Source organism: Mirounga leonina, unplaced genomic scaffold, assembly GCF_011800145.1.
Source record: "Mirounga leonina isolate KUSES-001 unplaced genomic scaffold, KU_Mleo_1.0 Mir_154, whole genome shotgun sequence".
In the NCBI taxonomy this organism is placed as follows: Eukaryota; Metazoa; Chordata; class Mammalia; order Carnivora; family Phocidae; genus Mirounga; species Mirounga leonina.
Window position 1 is genome coordinate 45601608 of NW_023270389.1, and position 19766 is coordinate 45621373.

At 35.6% G+C, this 19766-nt stretch overlaps 1 protein-coding gene across 2 annotated transcripts in view; it reads left to right on the forward strand.

Annotated features, from left to right (window-relative positions):
* The window catches only part of HMCN1 (hemicentin 1), a 482021-nt gene that overhangs the window by 121651 nt on the left and 340604 nt on the right, over positions 1-19766 (forward strand). For both annotated transcript variants that reach the window (XM_035010675.1, XM_035010676.1), the window contains exons 3-4: positions 12999-13157; positions 14576-14698. In XM_035010675.1, the coding sequence (XP_034866566.1) occupies positions 12999-13157; positions 14576-14698 (282 nt within the window). The remainder of the gene's footprint in view (positions 1-12998; positions 13158-14575; positions 14699-19766) is intronic.

The window sequence follows — 19766 nt, forward strand, 5'->3', positions numbered from 1 at the left end:
TAAAATTTTCCAAGAAAAACTTAGAAAAAAAATCACTAAACTTAAATCATTAAATTTATAATATTAATTTCATTTTCCTTTATCATCTTTCATCTGGAATACAAGGAAGTAACTTGAAAAGTATCTGAGCTTTCTCTCTGGGGAAAAGAAGGGAAGACAAATGTCAACAAATGGTATTCAAATCACACAGAGCTTTGTAAATATGCAGTGCAAAGTCCTGTCTCAGGTCACATTCTTTATAGGAAACTATAAAACTTTCTGATTTTTAGAAAATGGTATAGCAGTGATATGCTTTTAAGCCTTTTATCTATATGTTCTTTTTTTAAAGATTTATTTATGAGAGAGAGAGAGGGTGTGAGCACGCAGGAGCAGTGCTGGGGGGAGAGGCAGAGAGAGAGAGGGAGAAGCAGACTCCTTACAGAGCAGGAAGCCTGACCCCGTGGCTTGATTCCAGGACCCTGAAGATATGACCTGAGCCAAAGGCAGATACTTCACCGACTAGCCACCCAGGCGTCCCCTATCTATATGTTTTTGTTTTAAAGAACAAAAAGCAGTTAGTCAAACATTTGAAATGTAAAGAAAAAGGAAGTTTTACAATAATAGGATTATTGTAAAAAAATACATTTTTTTCATATAGATAGTTGGTCCCTAAAACTGAAAAGCTTTACACACAATTTAATTTCCCTTTGCAAAGTCTATTAGTAAAATTGACCTTAAAAAAAGCAGGAATAAGAGTAAAAATATTAGAAAAGCATCATCACATAGCAACAAGATAGTTATGAAGAAGATGGGGGTAAGGTCCAATTATTGCAATTCTTTAACAGAAATAGAAGAGTAAATAGGCAAACTGCAGCAGGCTGAGGTTAAGGGAAAAAAATGTTTTGCTGTAGTGTAGGAACAGCTGATGTTAGGATTAACTGCCAAAGGAGAGTATGAGAAACCATGGCCAGACAGGCCAAGATGGTTAAAAAGAGGAGGACAAGATAGTGCTGATTTTTTTTTTTTTAAGATTTTATTTACTTATTTGACAGAGAGAGACACAGCGAGAGAGGGAACACAAGCCGGGGGAGTGGGAGAGGGAGAAGCAGGCTTCCCGCCGAGGAGGGAGCCCAATGCGGGGCTTGATCCCAGGACCCTGAGATCATGACCTGAGCCGAAGGCAGATGCTTAATGACTAAGCCACCCAGGCACCCCAAGATAGTGCTGATTTTAGAAGAGCAATTTATGATGACAATTTTGTATACACTTTATCTAATTTCTCATATTCTAAATCATGTTACTATGTAAAAGTATGTTTTTTATTTCTAGATTTATAGGACAATCTATATGAATTTTAAAAACCAAACTGATGTATAACAGAAAGAAATTAAGAAAAAGCAAAAAAAAAATGACTAGAAAAGAAAAGGGAAGGGATTATATATAAACTGCAAATATAGAAACACTGAAACTATGAAAGATGTGATTTACATTTTTGGTATTGGACATGATTCAACTGAAGACAGCCGCTTTTATTTCTATTTAAGTTTTCTTTCTTACAAATGCATATATATAGAAGTGTATAAATTCACTTTTACAGGAGGAATGGCTTATATTTAATTAAGGGAAGAAGGTGAGATACGGAGTCCATTACATGTAACTCATAATACATGTAAAAGCTCCAAGAATAGTAGAACCAGTGTTTGACCCAAAGTAAGGGCTTGAGGAATGTTAGCGATTATTACTACCTGTAGTACCCCAGAGTTTTTTTAAGGGAAACAATCACCAGGTAATCCTGCCATAAATGACCAGCAATTGTGGAATATGTGCCTTGTGATTTTGCATGTATTTTAAAGTTATTCTCTCAATTCACACCCACACAAATAGTAATATTCCTTTTTACAAATGAGGATACTCAAGCTTTGGGGTATTATTAGGTAACAAGACTTCATCAGGTCACCAAACTGGCAAGGACCAAAGCTGGTCTCAAAACTGGAGGTTTTTAATGCCAGAGCTGGTGTCCTTTTTATCATTCTGCTACTTTCTTTCTAAATATTGATTTAAATAACCTAATTAATCTAATCAAATTTACATTTATTTATAGAATTTGTCTTTGTATTTTATTTCAAAGTAGGGGTGTAGAGAATTAAAGACAGATGTACTAGGGCTGATCTCATCCTCAATGAAATGAATTTATTCCTTGAAAATTTTGGCTTTCACTGCTACCTCTGATCACTTTGAGTAATTGGCTCACCTAAATTTACTGAGTAGCAAATGACGAAGTTAATTATAAATAAAAATTGTTCCTATTGCTCTGCATATGTTCTCACTACTTACTCTGGTAAGCTTATTTAAGTGTCACCTCACAAACACCTTGGAGAGATATAAGGACAAGATGCCTTTTAGGGGATTGAAAAGTAGTGTTCATACTGTAGTTGTATTTGTAGGTGGTGTTTTGATTATTTTTATTGTTAAAGTTGAAACTTCTTGGAGTTTGAACGAAGCACCATTTAAAATTTTGATTTGCTGCTGGAGTTTTCTGCTAGACCATTTGAATTCTCTGAGGGACATTTAATCCTAAATCCTCAGGGAGTAAAGAGAATGGATGGCCCTGTGTAGAAATGCTTGGCTCTTTTCTAGCTATCCACCCTGATACCCTATCCAGAAGCAAAAAGCTAGATGATTTCTTAACAATCTTTCATATGTGTACTTCAAAGGAAAGAGAGTATAGAAGAGTATTCTATTAGATTACTTTTTCAAAGCAGAATATAGACCAGAAAGAGGTGGGTATGGATTATGATGATAGAAGTCTTAATTTTCTTTTCAAAGTGTGCATGTGTGGGAATGTTCCAAAGGGTAAACACAGGAGTCATTGCAGAGTAAATAATGCAGTTACATGTGACAAAATAACATTTAAGAAGAGGAATTCATTGACCCGTGATGCCTGGATTCACCTCATACATGCTCATTACCCAACCAAAGGATAACTATTCCCCATAATAAATACTGCATCTGATTCTGTCAGTTTTTAGGTGATGGTAAGGATGGAGGTCAAAATGTTTTCCTTGGGAGAATGTTTCTTGATATAAAACCAGAACTCCTAGAGAAAACTATCAACCTCATGTTGAGCAAAATGAATGTATGGGAAATTAAGAGTTTCTTCTCAATCCAAATTGATCAAGAGCAGTTCTCAAGAAGCTGCCTTTATTCTTAGGCCTTGAAAAAGTGTCAGGAAGAATTGTGGAGTCTTGGTATTGGTATTAACTTTGTTATTTGTCCAATTATTCCATCAGATGTCAGAATCTGAAATGAACTAAGCCCAGTTAGGGATTTGATAGCACTGGTCTTCATCACCAGATTATACATGGGGTCCTCCTCTGGAGCCGTGTCCTGGAGCCTGTCTTGGTGTTTGAGGCTGATCCCGGGCTTTGGCAGTCGTATCATATTATTGAATTCAGGTGCAGTCACCAGCTCAGTAGGTCAGATTTCCTCATATAAACTTTAAACCAGGTCTCTATCCTTCTATATTCATGTTGATTTTTGAAAACCCTCATTTATCTAGTCTGTTGATACATATGAGTCTCCTCCTGTGAGATAATCTAGATCTTCGTTCACAAGTTTTGTTTAATGACTATTAGCTCTAAAACAACCCATACAATTCATCTATCTCAAACTTCCCTGTAAAATTATAATGTTCATAAATTATAATGATTTTATTGGTAAAAAATGCATCGTGTTGATATTTTTTTTTTGCCAAGACCTAAAATTACATAAGTAGTATAAATACATTTTTAACACATAAAATAAAATATACATTACACAATCACAACATTATAATCTCCTTCAAGTACCCAATAACAAAGATAATACGAAATGTGCTGGGGAGTATATAAAATCCATTATGTGAGTGTTAGAGTGGAAAGGAAGACAGAGATTTTAATGGCCAGGCTGAATCTGAGGAGTACTAAGGAAAGACAGAGAAGGGTCATAGCCCAAGGAAAACAAGGAGAAAGAAAGCCTGCCTAATCCTTGAATAAGCAGATGATGAGTGGCTGGCCGCAAGGCCCACAACCCTGCCCTCTTCTGGCTCTTTCTCTCTGGGCAAACAAGGAAGTCATGTTAGGAGAGATCAGGAATCCCAGCCAGGGACCAGGGCAATGCCTTAATTTGGTGGGAAAAGAAAAGGTCGCAATAAAAAGGTACAGAATCCTTGAAGGACAAAGGAAGGAATTCTCTAAGTAGTGTGAAGGCATATCATTTTCTGATTTATTAATCAAGATATTGAATGGCTGGTATATAGTGTATCCTTTATGATTATTTAAAATTGAAGTGAACTAATCTCCTCCTAAGACCAAACATGAAAGTTCTAACAAATTGAAAGATCAGTTGTTGAAGAGTTAGACTCTTACTACTGACAGGTGATAATCTGAAAGCCTGGAAATGGTTGTAATTGTTAGCTTTTAATGCATCTGAAAGCAAGGTCAACCGTTTTTTGATGCCTTGATTTGGATTCCACCTTCTCCAAACTAGTAAAGGGCAGCATGGTGGACTGCCTGGAATGTAATATCTTTTATTTTGATTATAGAGATTTGAAATTTGGGCTCTGAAATACTGCGATTGGGTACCTGGGTGGCTCAGCTGGGTAAGCATCTGCCTTCAGCTCAGGTCATGATCTCAGGGTCCTGGGATCCAGCCCTGCATGGGGCTCCCTGCTCAGCAGGGAGCTTGCTTCTTCTTCTCCCTCTGCCCTTCCCCCTTGCTCGTTCTCTCTCAAATAAATAAATAAAATCTTTTTTTAAAAAAAAGAAATACTCCGATTATCCCTCAGTATATCCCTGCCATATTTTCTACAAGTGATGAAGACCAAATGTCACTAATGCATTAGGATTCTACAGTCATTCTGATTTATTTTATACTTGCTTGGATGCAACTTTAGTTTAGGTTCAATGCAATGTAATGATTTCCGCATGTACCTTCTGTTTTCCTGGTCATAGAATCATACAACTGTGTTTTAAGAAAGAGAACTGAGGGTGGGGCGCCTGGGTGGCTCAGTCGTTAAGCGTCTGCCTTCGGCTCAGGTCGTGATCCCAGGGTCCTGGGATCGAGTCCCACATCGGGCTCCCTGCTCAGTGGGAAGCCTGCTTCTCCCTCTCCCACCCCCCCTGCTTGTGTTCCTGTTCTCGCTGTCTCTCTCTGTCATATAAATAAATAAAATCTTTAAAAAAAAAAAAAAAGAAAGAGAACTGAGGGTTATAAACTTTTGTTCAGCTTAAGACTGAGTTTCATTCCTAAATTTTATAGGTAAAGGATGAATGACACAAATAAGACATTTGAGCAGTGGGTGTTCACACAAAGGAAAAATACAGTCTGGCTTTGAAGCAAGGCTTAGTAGGTTATAGTTACATTAGAATAAGGGTAAGTATTATAAGGCCACTAATACTTATTTTGGACTTAGGCATGAGCCTACCAGAAAAGTTTCATTTTTTCATTGCTTGGAGTTAGGCTTATCTGGGAAACAACTGGTATAAACAGTAGTTCAGTGAAAATGGATGATGAGACTAGAATTGTATGAATTGACTAGGAAAGAAATAATAAGGGATGGGTGAGGGCCTGCTCTGAGATTAGCCTTCATAGTCCTCTGAGCCCTTGTTTGATGAGCATTTTCCCATTAGGTTTTGGATAGGGACCTCATTTTTCTCCAACTCCTCTCAGGGTTTAAAGGTTCAGTTTATTTCAGTGCCACTCCCACATTGTCTTGTATTTAGAAAAGACAGCATGATAATCTCTGTTTTATTACTCCCTTGACTGATAAGATTTCTGTTCATTCTTATTTTATCTTGCTTTTCAGGAATTTATTTTTTTTAACACAATTATCACTGTAACTCTGAGGTTACAGTTTTTTTTTTCTTTCTTTCTTTAATTCCAGGAGCAACATTTACTGTAAAAGTTCACATGCTTCTGTTTTTCCAGTACACATTTTTTTCTATCTGAAGTGTCTTTGGCAGCTTAGTAAATTGTAACCATCAGTCAAATTATAAAGATAAAGTGAATATCAAAATACTGAGCAAGAATATGCCTACTGATATAAATAAGTTCTATTTCAGAGTTCAAGTAAAAACACAAAATTAAGTCAGGCCCTTCTCACTTTACATTTTCGTATGTGTGCAGGTTTATGTGGTTTTAGGAGATATATTTCCATAGCCATGTTTGTTTTCTTTTTTATTAAGTATTAAAGCTGACAGCATGCCAGGATTGAGAAAGAGAGGGAGACCAAGAGACAAAGAGACAGAGAGAGGTACAGAGATATAAGAACTGGAGGGAGTTAGTTTTATATACCACTAAGAATATACATATATAAGCACTTGTACTTTTAGGAGACTTAGCTCTGGAATTGTATTACTTGAAAGGAGATGGGCTAGGCTTGAGTAAAGCTCAGGCTAACACAGAAAGCATGCCTAGATTGTGTCAAGATTGCTTTGCAGTCTCATTCACCCATTTACTCACTATCCATTCATTTATCCCTTCATTAACCAAACTACAATGGAACACTTACTGAGTTCCTCAAGGAACAAAGATCTAGTGGGAGGAAACATAAATTACAACACAACTCAACAAATGCTACAATAGAAGAATGAACAATATTCTGTGGACATCTTGAAGAATGAGAACCTTTTTTCCTCTGACAGGCTACTTGCTTGCAGTCACAGAAGTTGATGAAGGTAATAAAATGCCTCACTGGAGTTTGCATGAACTCTCAGGCCAAGCAGAATTGAGTTGCAGTCTCTGCTCCTTCACTTAGTCGTCATGTGACCTTAGGAAAGTGGTTTTCATGATTTAGTGCTCTGGCAAGGTAATGTGCTAAAAACGATACCTACCTCCTCAACTGATGTGAAGAGTAGATAACATAGTGTATGTGACAATACTGTCTTAGTGCTTGACTTAGAGTAGATATCCACTGAGTTAATACAAGTAATGTGTCTTATTACCAATAAAAGTGTCGAATTAATGAGGCTTTTCATAGATTCAAGTTAATCAATTCTAAATTTCTCCATTATAGATGTTTTATGGAATATTATTTTACTTTTTTTTCCATTTGGTATTCAAGTCAAAACATAAAATGTTAAGACTTTTTTTTTAAAGGGCTACTTTTTTAAAGTTTGGAACTATGGAGAATAGTTTGTTTTTAGTGTTTTGGTCCAAATCCCATTGCCCCCAATTTAAAAATCGGTGCATGAGTTTTACACAAATCAACCTAAAGTATCTGATTTTGTGAGGTTTATTTTTAAATATGGACATTTTGACAATGATTCTCTTTAGTCCTCTTCTGCCAAAACTAGTTTAAGAATCAGATAATCAGTCAGTGATTTGAGAAAGACTATTAGCAAACCTGTGGGACAAGTTTCTAATATATATATCTCAATATATTTATACAGATGTGCAAAAACTTTGTTTATAAACTTTGTGTATATATATATTTGAACAAAGACAATAATTTATAGATTTTTGGAGTAGATTTTCATTTGATTCCTGATCCTTAGTAAATTAAAGCAACTTGAATTTTGTTTTTAATAACTTCTGCCAGGAAGCAAAGTTCATGGAAGACCTTTAGAACAAAGTCACAATCTTACAAATAACAGTCTAGAATGAAGCCTACATAACAAAACCAAGTATCATTCTAAAGCAGAGCTGTCCAACAAAAATATGATGTATGTAATTTTTAAAAAATTTAAAATTAATTTTAATATTTAATTCAGTTATGTCCAAAATATTATCATATCAACTTGTCATTGGTATGAAAAATTAGTACTTCTTTAGTTTTTCAATTTAAATTTTAATTCATTAAAGTAAAATAAAATATTTAGTTCCTTAGTTTCACTAGCCACATTTCAAATGCTCAATAACTTCTTGAGGCTTGTTAGTGGCCATTGTCTTAGTTCATATCTAATGTATTCCTTTTCTAGATAATTTTAGTGATTACTTAAGATTTAAAATGATTAGAAATTCAAACTCAAGTATCACATAGAGAGCTTTTATAAAGATATAACATTATATGTTAACTTCTTTTGGAAAAAAGAAACATTTTTCTTTTCCAGAACATACATCCCCAATGAGATAGACAAACAGTTTCACTAAGATATAAATTACTGGTCAATATTTATTTTAAATTTTCAGTTATCCACTAACCTAGCTAAGCAAAAAGGTAATAATTTAAAGATATTGTACTATTGTGGAAAGAGAAGAGTTATTCCTGAGAACAACATCGAATTGCTATGTAGTCAATATGATTATAATGTAATCTGTTTCTTCAAATGTGAAATTCAGGGCAGTATAATCATTTTTATTGTAAAGAATACACTGATTTCCACAGCAGGAAAAAAACTAAGCTACACAAATCACTCTTAAGGGATGTATAAGTACATCCAGTATGGGTTTCTTACATACATGGATCAAAATGTTTCCTTTTGACTTGACATTCCCCAATTTTCTGGCTGCTTTGAGACTTTATGTTAATATCTCCATAAAAGTTCAAAGACTTTGTTTTGAGAGTACTATATAAAAGAGTTCAAGAAATAAAAGGAATGCCTTTCATTTGCAATTATATTTGTGAAATTCTCTGGAGTTACAGCTATGTCAGCTCATCGCACTCTTTCCTTTGGGTATTCTTAATTTTTTTCTTAATTAAAAAAAATTTTTTTTATTATGTTATGTTAATCCCCATACATTACATCATTAGTTTTTGATGTAGTGTTCCATGATTCATTATTTGCGTATAACACACAGTGCTCCATGCAGTACGTGCCCTCTTTAATACCCATTACCAGGCTAACCCATCCCCCCTCAGTTTGTTTTTCAGAGTCCATAGTCTCTCATTGGGATGAATTCATTTGGAGTAACTTCCAAGGATTCTAATGGTCTCTAGACTCTATTCCTGGGTAATGTTTTGATATGAACTAAGGCATCCCTAGGTCCTCTTAGAGTTAATTTGAACACAAGTCAAGTGGCTCAAAGACTGTCCTTTACTAACTGGACAAGGTTTATCATTCTTGTCATTCCTAGTGTATATCCCTGGAGATTTCTTAGCTGTTCTGATTTTTGTTCCATAGAAAGAAGACTTGTGGAATGGGTAAATTTTATATTGTGATTCACATTCAGGTGCATGATGTCAGGCACAGTTGAGGAATGTTTTTGTTTAAGCTTCTGAAAATACAATAGGAATGTAGTTTTTTGAGCAGTCCAGAATATTCATTACAGATGTGCAAAGTTGGCTTCCAGTAAGAATTATTCCTATGTAATATATTAAAGTTATTAATGTGCCCAGTAGCTATTTCCCACCTTCCTAGCACAAAAATGCTTATTTAAGCATTTTAGCTTAATTTTTAGCACATGACAATCCCCCTAAATATTATGCAGAGGAAAACATACTATATCATTGAAATGTAAAGCATGTTAAAGTAAATCTGAAGAGTGAAGAAGTTTTTTTGACTGGAAGAAAAGAGAAAATTTTAAAGAGGGGAAGGCATATCATCTCAACCTTAGAAGGAAAATAGTTCAATTTGTCAAATATTTACTCAGTGATTACTATATGCCAGCAAATGTTATGAACTCAGGACTTAAGGACTCGGCAAAACACAGTAACTGCCATCAATGAGCTTATAGAAAATGGGAGAATTTAGCCATGCATATATATATTTTTAAGATTTTATTTATTAATTTGAGAGAGAGAAAGAGCATGAGCAGTGGGAGGGGGAGAGGGAGAAGAAGACTCCCTGCAGAGCCGGGAGCCCAGTGCGGGGCTCGATACCAGGATCATGACCTGAGCTGAAGGCAGAGGCTTAACCGACTGAGCCACCTGGGCACCCCTAGCCATGCATATATTGATGAGGAGTTTTGATTGTGGAAATGGAGCAGTGGAAAGATGAATGAAAGTACTAAAGGCATTACAGTGTAAAGAAAGGGGCATATTTAAAGAACAGGAAGTAGTCTTAGCCTAAAGGAAGCATTTTATGAAGAGGGAGCAGTAGGAGATAAGAAACTAGAAAGAGAATTTGATCCAACACAAGTAGTGAAAGATTTTAAGTAGGAACATGATACAGACAGCTCTTTATTGCAGGAAAAATAAAGTTTGGTGGTAGGCAGAGCGGGAGGTTAGATTGGAGACTATACTTGTAACAAAATCAATGATAAGAAGAGTGAATTGTAGGAAGTAAGGAGGAAGGAAGGGGACTGATTCATGATGAAAGTAGTTTGACCACTGATTAGGTGAAGGAAGAGGGAGGAGTCAAGATGACTTAGGTTTTAACCTGAATATGGAGGCAGGTAGTTCGATTAACAAAAATAGGGAAGACATGGTTGGGGAAAATGAGTTCTATTTTAGACCCGTGGAATTGTGGAGACCCATAGAATATCTAGGAGATTTTTTTTTTTTATGATTTTATTTATTTATTTGAGAGAGAGAGAGAGAGCGAGAGAGCACATGTGTAGGGGGGAAGGGGCAGAGTCAGAGGGAGAAGCAGACTCCCCATTGAGTAGGGAGCCCAACATGGGGCTCGATCCCAGAACCCTGGGATCATGACCTGAGCTGAAGGCAGACACTTAACTGACTGAGCCACCCAGGTGCCATAGCAGTGGATGTTTAACAAGCAATTGAAAATGTAAAATTGGGGGTGCCTGGGTGGCTCAGTCGGTTGAACATCTGGCTCTTGGTTTTGGCTCAGGTCATGATCTCATGGGTTGTGGGCTCAAGCCCCAAATGGGGCCCTGCACACTGCCCCCCCAAATAAATCTTTAAAAGATGTAAAATTAGAATTTGGAAGATAAGTACAGTCTGAAGATAGAAGTATACAAGTTTTTGAGAACAGTATTATCTGCTAAACTAAATGTCACGAACATACACATAAGTAATGCTGGATAGGTGATAAGTTCTGCAAAGATAGAAAGGACTTTAAGTGAGTAAACTTTCTGGGAGTCTTCAGCTGACATCTTCTCAGAAGTGAAGATCAGATTACTACAGTGTTCAGTCCCCTACCATTAAGAAAGTGACATAATATTTCATGGGTGTCTCAATTTTAGAAGCATTTTATAACAACTGGGGCTCTGTTCCAACTCATTTAATAAATGGTACTCCCAGCCTGTAAGTTTTGAGTGAGATCCAAAGCAAGAAAAGATTCTCCAGTTTGTCCAAACTGCAGTTCAAATGCCTGGCTCTTTTGACTCTGATTATATCTATGGTGTTCAGGATATTGTATCACAATCTGAGACTGTTTGAAGCCTGGGAAAAGCCCCAGTAGGAGAATCAAGTAGAATCTCCAGAGTTTAAAGAAAAAACCTTATCCCTTTCATCAAGTAATTATTTTCTTTTTGAAAAAGAGCTCTTACTGAATTCTGGTGGACTATAGAACCATAAGGCCCCCCTATAACCCCAAGCTCTCTTGCTTTTTATTTGATTGTCTTTTCTAGACCATGAATTCCTTAAGGACAAGATACTTTAGCTTATTATTCATCTTTGTATGTCTAAATCCTAGCAGGGTGTTTAGTGGTTATTGATTGCTCAAAACATACTGGTTGAAAGTCCATTTCCTTGGCCCTGTAGTTATTGACATCTATGCTAAAGAAGTAATCAGACATTTTATATAAATATATATATATATATATATTTGTATTTATATATTTAATAATAGAAGAAAATTTGAAAGAGCATAATCAATAGTAGAGAAATGGTTAACTAAATTATGGGATATAGGCAGAATATTATGTAATCATTAGAACCTGTGATTTTGAAGAACATTGATGACATGGAACAGAAGGATGATATAATCCTAAATTTAAAATATATAAAACTGTAAATACAGCATACTTATACTTTTATCTATAAATCCATATAATTTTGAAAGAAATAAATATGAGAAGAATTCTTAGGATGCAGACTATTATTGTTTAGGAAAATATATTGAGCCTATTCAAGTAGGAAATAAAACACAGAGATCATGTCTTAGTAGGAAAAATGAAGCAGAATGAAAAGAGTGACAGAGAGTGTGTATTTTATATAAGGTGGTCATGGGAGGCTTCTCTGATAGGTAACATTTGAGCAAAAACTTGAGGTTTGAGATATATACCAGTATGTTTGTTTGCAGGTGGGAATGATCCAGTAAAAGAGGAATGTTGGCAATGGAGTAGAGAGAGGGAATAGCTACAGGAGCTGTGTTTTTGATTAGGTACATGTGAGTAGTTAGCCTTAGCTATGCCCAAATGATCCCTTCACTGTAAAGGCAGGGCATGTGGCTAGGTTAATAGATATCGTGGTGGGAGTTCATGGAAGTTCTCTTCTGATTGCTACTCTCAGTACAGTAAAAAGAAGGTCATCAAATAAGGGATGAGAAAAGAGGGATGTATGAAATAGTTGTGTGAGGGAATGGGATAGTGAATCAACATTTAATTAGGTGAAAAGTATGTAACAATTTCTATTATTTTGTGTATTTGGGGTGAATTTATAATTATAAATACACATTTTTCTTTTTTTTTAATTTTATTTTATTATGTTAATCACCATACATTACATCATTAGTTTTTGATGTAGTGTTCCATGATACATTGTTTGCATATAACACCCAGTGCTCCATGCAGAACGTGCCCTCTTTAATATCCATCACCAAGGTAACCCATCCCCCCACCCCCCTCCCCTCTAGAACCCTCAGTTTGTTTCTCAGAGTCCATAGTCTCTCATGGTTCATCTCCCCCTCCGATTCCCCCCCTTCATTTTTCCCTTCCTACCATCTTCTTTTTTTTTTTTTTTTTTTAACATATAATGTATTATTTGTTTCAGAGGTACAGGTCTGAATACACGTTTTTCTATCTTCCATCTCCTGATAAGCAAAGTGATGAATTCAGTGGCAAACTGATAGAAAATAAATGTGAAGAGAACTTGTTTAGTTCTAGAGCTTCTAAAGCAACTTGTCATAACTAAAATATTCCTTTCTTTTCTGTTGATGAAATAATTGCATTCTTTTTTCTCTGCTCCTCAACAGGGTGGTGGTGATTGTCCAGAAATGAGTATTGGAGCTATAAAAATTGCTTTGGAAATTTCTCTTCCTGGCTCTTTCATCTATGTTTTCACTGATGCACGGTCCAAGGATTATCAGCTCACTCATGAGGTGCTCCAGCTTATCCAACAGAAACAGTCACAAGTGAGTAGGAATCAGCCCCCAGATTTTCTATCTGAATACAGCTGGAAGGAATTTAGGCATACCTTGGAGATATTGTGGGTGCAGTTCTGACCACCACAATAAAGCAGATATCACACTAAAATCAAATGAATTTTTTGGCTTCCCAGTGTACATACAAGTTATGTTTATACTATACTGTACTCTCTTAAGGGTGAAGTATTATCATGTCTTACAAAACCAATATATACACCTTACTTAAAAAATACTTTATTGCTAAACAATGCTAACCATCATCTGAGCTTTCAGCAAGTCATTCTCACTGATCACAAATCACCATAGCAAATATACAGATAATGAAAAAGTTTGAAATATTGCAAAAATTACCAGAATGTGACACAGAGACATGAAATGAGCAAATACTGTTGGAAAAATGGTGCTGATAGATTTGTTCAATTCAGGGTTGCCACAAACCTCTAATTTATAAAGAACACAGTATCTGTGAAGCACAATAAAGCAAAGTGCTATAAAACAAGGTATACCTATATGGCATGTGAGAGGTTGCCTCTCTTCTTTAACTATACTTTGTGTAGCAAATGTCAATAATTACAACTATTGATCTATATATATGTATTCCAATATGTATGTGACATTTAATTTAAACATACTAAATCTATATGTAACATTTGTACATATTAATACCTTATTTTTTAATACAGAGAGAAAATGGGGATTAATGAAGGTTCTTCTTACCATCTTATCTTTTTAACTGACAAAAACATAGACCTGTGTCTCAAATGTCACCTCCTATGTGGAATCTTGTTTTGAGTCAGAGTTATTTATTGTATCAGTTAGCTATTGCTATATACTAAACAGTTCTACCTCTCAATGGCTTAAAACTATAAGCATTTATTTCTCACATATTTACAGGGCTCTGATGATCTAGGTGAGACTTGCTCACTTGTGTGTCTGGGTAGAGTTTGAGTTTGACTTATCTAGGCTGATCTCTAGGGTGACTTGGCTCTGCCTTACAGGCTTCTCACCCTTTTTTGAGACCAGTAGGCTAGTTAGACATGTTCTTTTCAAAATCTTTTGCAAAGTGCATGGATATAGGGAGAAATATATATATATATATATATATAATATACATAAACATATACATTTATAAATGTATATAATACCCTACATACATCATATATATATGACTGTATATATATATATATATATATATATACACACACACACACACAGTATGTGTATGTGTATGATGTATGTAGGGTATTATATACATTTATAAATGTATATGTTTATGTATATTATATATGTATGATGTATATATTCCACTTTACTAGTAGCATATTAACATGTAATAGGTACTCAATAAATACATATTGATTTCTGAAAACCCTTTAAATTGTCTTCTTTTTTTAAAAAAATCGTAGGTGGTATTTGTGCTCACTGGAGATTGTGATGACAGGGGGCATATTGGATATAAAGTCTATGAAGAAATTGCTTCTACAAGTTCTGGCCAAGTGTTCCACCTGGACAAAAAACAAGTTAATGAGGTCAGTTTGATAATGTGGGTCTACTTTATTACTAACTACCTTACTAAGGTATTAGTTAGGCCAACCTAATTGTGACAGATTTGATTTCAAGAACAGTTTGCAAAGAGGTTTTGTTTTTTTGTTTTCTTTTTCCCTAGTCCACAGGTCAATAAAGGCATTAAAGCAATGTGGGGAAGCATAGATTTATATAGTATTAGTTTATTAGTTTCTGGATTATATTATTCTATACTGACATGTTATTTAGATTTAAGCATAAATGTACTTAAAATTCATTCAGTGGGAATTGGAAATTTTTGTAGTTCTTGTTGTTTAGGAAGGTCAATTTGTATTTCTTTTTTTTTTAATTTAATTTTATTATGTTAGTCACCATACAGTACATCATTAGTTTTTTTTTCTTTAAAGATTTTATTTATTTATTTATTTATTTGAGAGAGAGAGAGAGAGAAACAGCATGAGAGGGGAGAGGTTCAGAGGGAGAAGCAGGCTCCCCGCCGAGCCGGGAGCCTGATGAGGAACTCAATCCCAGGACTCCGGGCTCATGACCTGAGCCGAAGGCAGTTGCTCAACCAACTGAGCCACCCAGGCACCCACATCATTAGTTTTTGATGTAGTGATCCACGATTCATTGTATTTCTGATGCACAACTTTTGGATAACTGGTAACACAAGGTGTGATAGTTCACTGAAGTAGAATATGAAAAGGTTATTGAGCAAAATTCTAATGACATTTGATATCTAAGATTAAAAGTAAAAAGCTGTGGGTGCCTGGGGGCTCAGTCAGTTAAGCATCTGCCTTTGGCTCAGGTCATGATGGGATCAAGTCCCACATCGGGCTCCCTGCTCATGGGGAGTCTGCTTCTCTCTTTGCCCTTCCTCCCACTAGTTCTCTTAATCAATCTCTCTCTCTCTCTTTCTCTCTCAAATAAATAAATAATCTTAAAAAAAATAAAAGTAAAAACTGTAAGTAAGTAACTATATAGTTAACTGAAAACTTTTATGGTAATAAAATCAATAACTTATATACTAAGAAAATATTGATATTTTCTAAAACAGTGTTTGAGACATGTCTGCCACAATTCTTTCTCCTTTTTGGTACTTTTATTTAGCTTAAGTAGAATTTAGCTTAAGTAGAATTTAGCTTAAGTAGACTAGGACTAGAGAGAAGCATTCCTGAAATTGTCCATTTTTAGAAATTGGAGTTCAATGCCAGCAGGAATGAGCTTTAATTTAGCTGTCAATTATGGCAATTCCAACCCCTTCACCATTTGGTTCAAGAAAGGTCATCTTTGGGCCACTGAGACTCAAGAGGAATTTAGCTAGGGGCAACTTGGAAGAATGCTCTTCTAGGTATTATCCTGTATTGATGTGAATCCCAGACCTGATGCAGCCATCTTCATACAGTTCTGAGGAGTAAATAAATATAAGGGGAATTTGGATTAAGTTGGATTAAGTCCCATCCTACTGCTAAGCCTCCAGAATTAAGGAAATGATGTTTTTCCCTACACCAATTAGAGTTGAGCATTTAGTTACCTAAAGATAAATGCATCCTATCTGATAAGAATTCCTTTGTGACATGGTTTTTGTTAGCTCCAGTTTCCTAATTTGTAAAATGGGGATAATAGAATTATCCATTTTGGAAAGTCTTTAGAAGATTAAATGAGATAATGCATGTAAAATGTTTCAAGTGAGGTCTGGTACAGGGTAAATGCCCAATAAATGTTAACTAGTATTTTTATAATCGTCATTATGTTGTTATTTTGCTTTCAAAGTGGAGAAATTGTGCCACTATGTTTGTTAGAAACCAGATGGCTAGCTGTTTCTAGGAAATAAATGTACTCAAATGGGAAAAGGATGGAGAGATGATTTTCTTGTTTCCTGTGTGAGAAAGAATATTTTAAGGGGTTACTGGAAACAGTATAAGCCAATGTTTCTCTTAAAGAAAGCTATGATGGTGGAAGATTTTATTAACAGAAACCAGAATGACAGTGTTAAAATTGGATTTGCAAAATTTTTAGCATATAGTTTAGCGATTTCTCTTTTCTCATTGCTCAAAATTCTCCTATTATATAAACATTATAAACTCTAGGAAAAATAGATGCTATAGTGAGAGCTACACTCTTAACAGAGATGAGAACTGCAGGGAAGCCACACATGAGCTGAGTCCTTTCATTTTACTCAAGAGGGATTTTTCATCTATTTCTAAAGGTAATTGCATCTTATCCTCTTAACCTAGTTCATCAGTTTCCTAGTGGGGTATATTTTGTATCAGTTCTCTCTTGAGATAACTTGAGGTTTCCTCTTTCTTCCCGCTTTTTAAAAAAATAATAATTGAGTATCTTTCATCTTTATTTAACATAAAAGAAACCAAAGTGAAGAAATTATTTGGCTGGGCATCAGTGGTCTATAAATCATTGTATGGTATTACATTTTGGAAACACAAGTTAATGACACATCTCAAGGATGTACTTAAACAATTCACCTTTGAAGTTGGAAAAGGAACTAAAAGCCTTACTCCTCCATTTCTTTGTAAACTGAGTGTTGTTAATGGGTCTAGTTAATGCTTCCTTAGGTATAAGAAAAATCCAACTTTGAAATATCAAAGTTACCCACAGATGTTGTATTTTTGCATCAAAGAAGCTAACACAAAAGATGCATTGTTAATTGGATAATTTACTTGTTCTGAGTTTCCACATTCTTTCTCCCTACCTCTCCCAACTCATGTCTTCAAACATTCCCCTTCCATCTCCTCTGTTCCCCCCCCAAAAAACTTTCTACCTGGATATCCTAGCCCTATGGATTGGTGTTATTCCCCACTTGTAAGTAATGCTACATAGTGGACTGTATTATATCAGAAGGAAGTTTTATTAAATAAAGGAATAATTGTCAAATAACTTTTTTTAAAGGAGCTAAATGATATTTAGAAGTCTCTCAAAAATCTTTTTTTAAAAATTTTATTTATTTATTTGACTCAAAGAGAGAGAGAGTGCACAAGCATGGGGAGTGGCAGGCAGAGGGAGAGGGAGATGCAGACCACCACAGAGCAGGGGAGCCCGATGCGCAGGACTCGATCCCAGGACCCTGGGATCATGTCCTGAGCCAAAGGCAGTTGCTTAGCCAACTGAGCCACCCAGGCGCCCTCTCAATAAATCTTAATGACTGTCTTATCATGTAACTTGCAAGTCTGTGGTGTAGGATGTTTTAATGCCAGTGTTCCTTATGAACACTTAGTGCTTTCTTTGGGAGCGGTCTCTGTGTTGCTCTGTTTGGCAGAGGCACATTCTGTTCTACCCTCGTTCTGTATTAAACATGGAAGGCTCCCACAATTCTTTCCTTCTCTCAGCAATCACCCTGTCATTAAGAAAATAATACTAGTATCAACTGAGAATGATCGAGTGCTTGATATGGCCATTCGACAAGACTTTAATTTTGGGGCACCTGAGTATCTCAGTCGGTTAAGCGACTGCCTTTGGCTCAGGTCATGGTCCCAGGGTTCTGGGATCGAGCCCTGTGTTCAGCTCCCTGCTCAGCGGGGAGTCTGCTTCTCCCTCTCCTTCTGCCTGCCACTCCCTTGCTTGTGCTCACTCTTTTTCTCTCTCTCAAATAAATAAATAAAATCTTTAAAAAAAAAAGACTTTAATTTTATTTCATTTAATCCTTATCATAGCCTGTAAGGAAGACAGCATGATCATAAGCCCCATTTCACAGATTAGGGAACTGAAGCATAGGGAGGCAGAGCATCTTGCTAGAGGTTAAATTGCTGCTAAGTGTTTAAATTTAGGTGACATATTCAGTCTTTCTCCTGAGATAGTCCTCTTAGCCACCATAAGTCCCTGCCTGTGATTTCCACTTCTGTTTTCATCAGAGGATGGATTTTTTTTTTTTTAATTTAAGTAAAATTAGCATACAATGTTATATTAGTTTCAGGTTACAACATAGTGATTTGACAATTCTGTGCATTATTCAGTGCTCACCACGATGAGTGTAGTTATCATCTATAACCATGCAATATTATTGCAGTATTATTGACTATATTCTCTATGCTGTGCTTTTCTTCTCTGTGACTTATTTATTTTATACCTGGAAGTTTGAACCTCTTAATTCCCTTTATCTATTTTACCCATTCCCTCCACCCACCTCCCATCTGGCAACTATCAGTTTGTTCTCTGTGTTTAAGAGTCTGGTTTTGTTTGTTTATTCATTTGTTTTGTTTTTTTAGATTCTCTATATAAGTGAAATCATGTGGTATTTGTTTTTCTCTGACTTACTTCACTTAGTATTATACCCTCAAGATCCATTCATGTTGTTGCAAATGACAAGATCTCATTCTTTTTTTATGGCTGGGAAAATATATATGTATATTTTATACATATAAAAAATATATAATATATATATATGATAGACACCTGGGTTGTTTCTATATCTCGGCTATTGTAAATAATGTTGCAATAAACATAGGGGTACATATATTTTTTGAGTTAGTGTTTTTATTTTCTTTGGGTCCAGTAGTGGGATTACTGGATCATATGGTATTTCTGTTTTTAATTTTTTGAGGAACCTCCATACTGGTTTCCATAGTGGCTGCACCAGTTTGCATTCCCACCAACAGTGTAGGAGGGTTCTTTTTTCTTCACATCTTTCCCAACACTTGTTATTTCTTGTCTTTTGGGTACTAGCCATTCTGACTGGTATGAAGTGATAACTTACTGTGGTTTTGATTTGCTTTTCCCTGATGATTAGTGATGTTGACACTTTTTTTATGTACCCCTTGGCCATCTGTATATCTTCTTTGGAAAATTTTCTGTTCTGGTCCTCTGCCCATTCTTTAATTAGGTTATTTGTTGTTTTAGTGTTAAGTCATATAAGTTCTTTATATATTTTGGATATTAACCCCTTAAGGGGTTGTAGTTTTGTCAGGAAAGTTAGAAATTTCAGCCTCCTTAATTTGTTCAATGAATATTCGCTGTATTTGATGCCAGTCACCACACTAATCAGTGGTGACAGCAAAGGCCAACAAGATCCTGTCCCTGTCTTCACGGAGCCTAGAGGTAGGAGAGGGGATATAATGACAG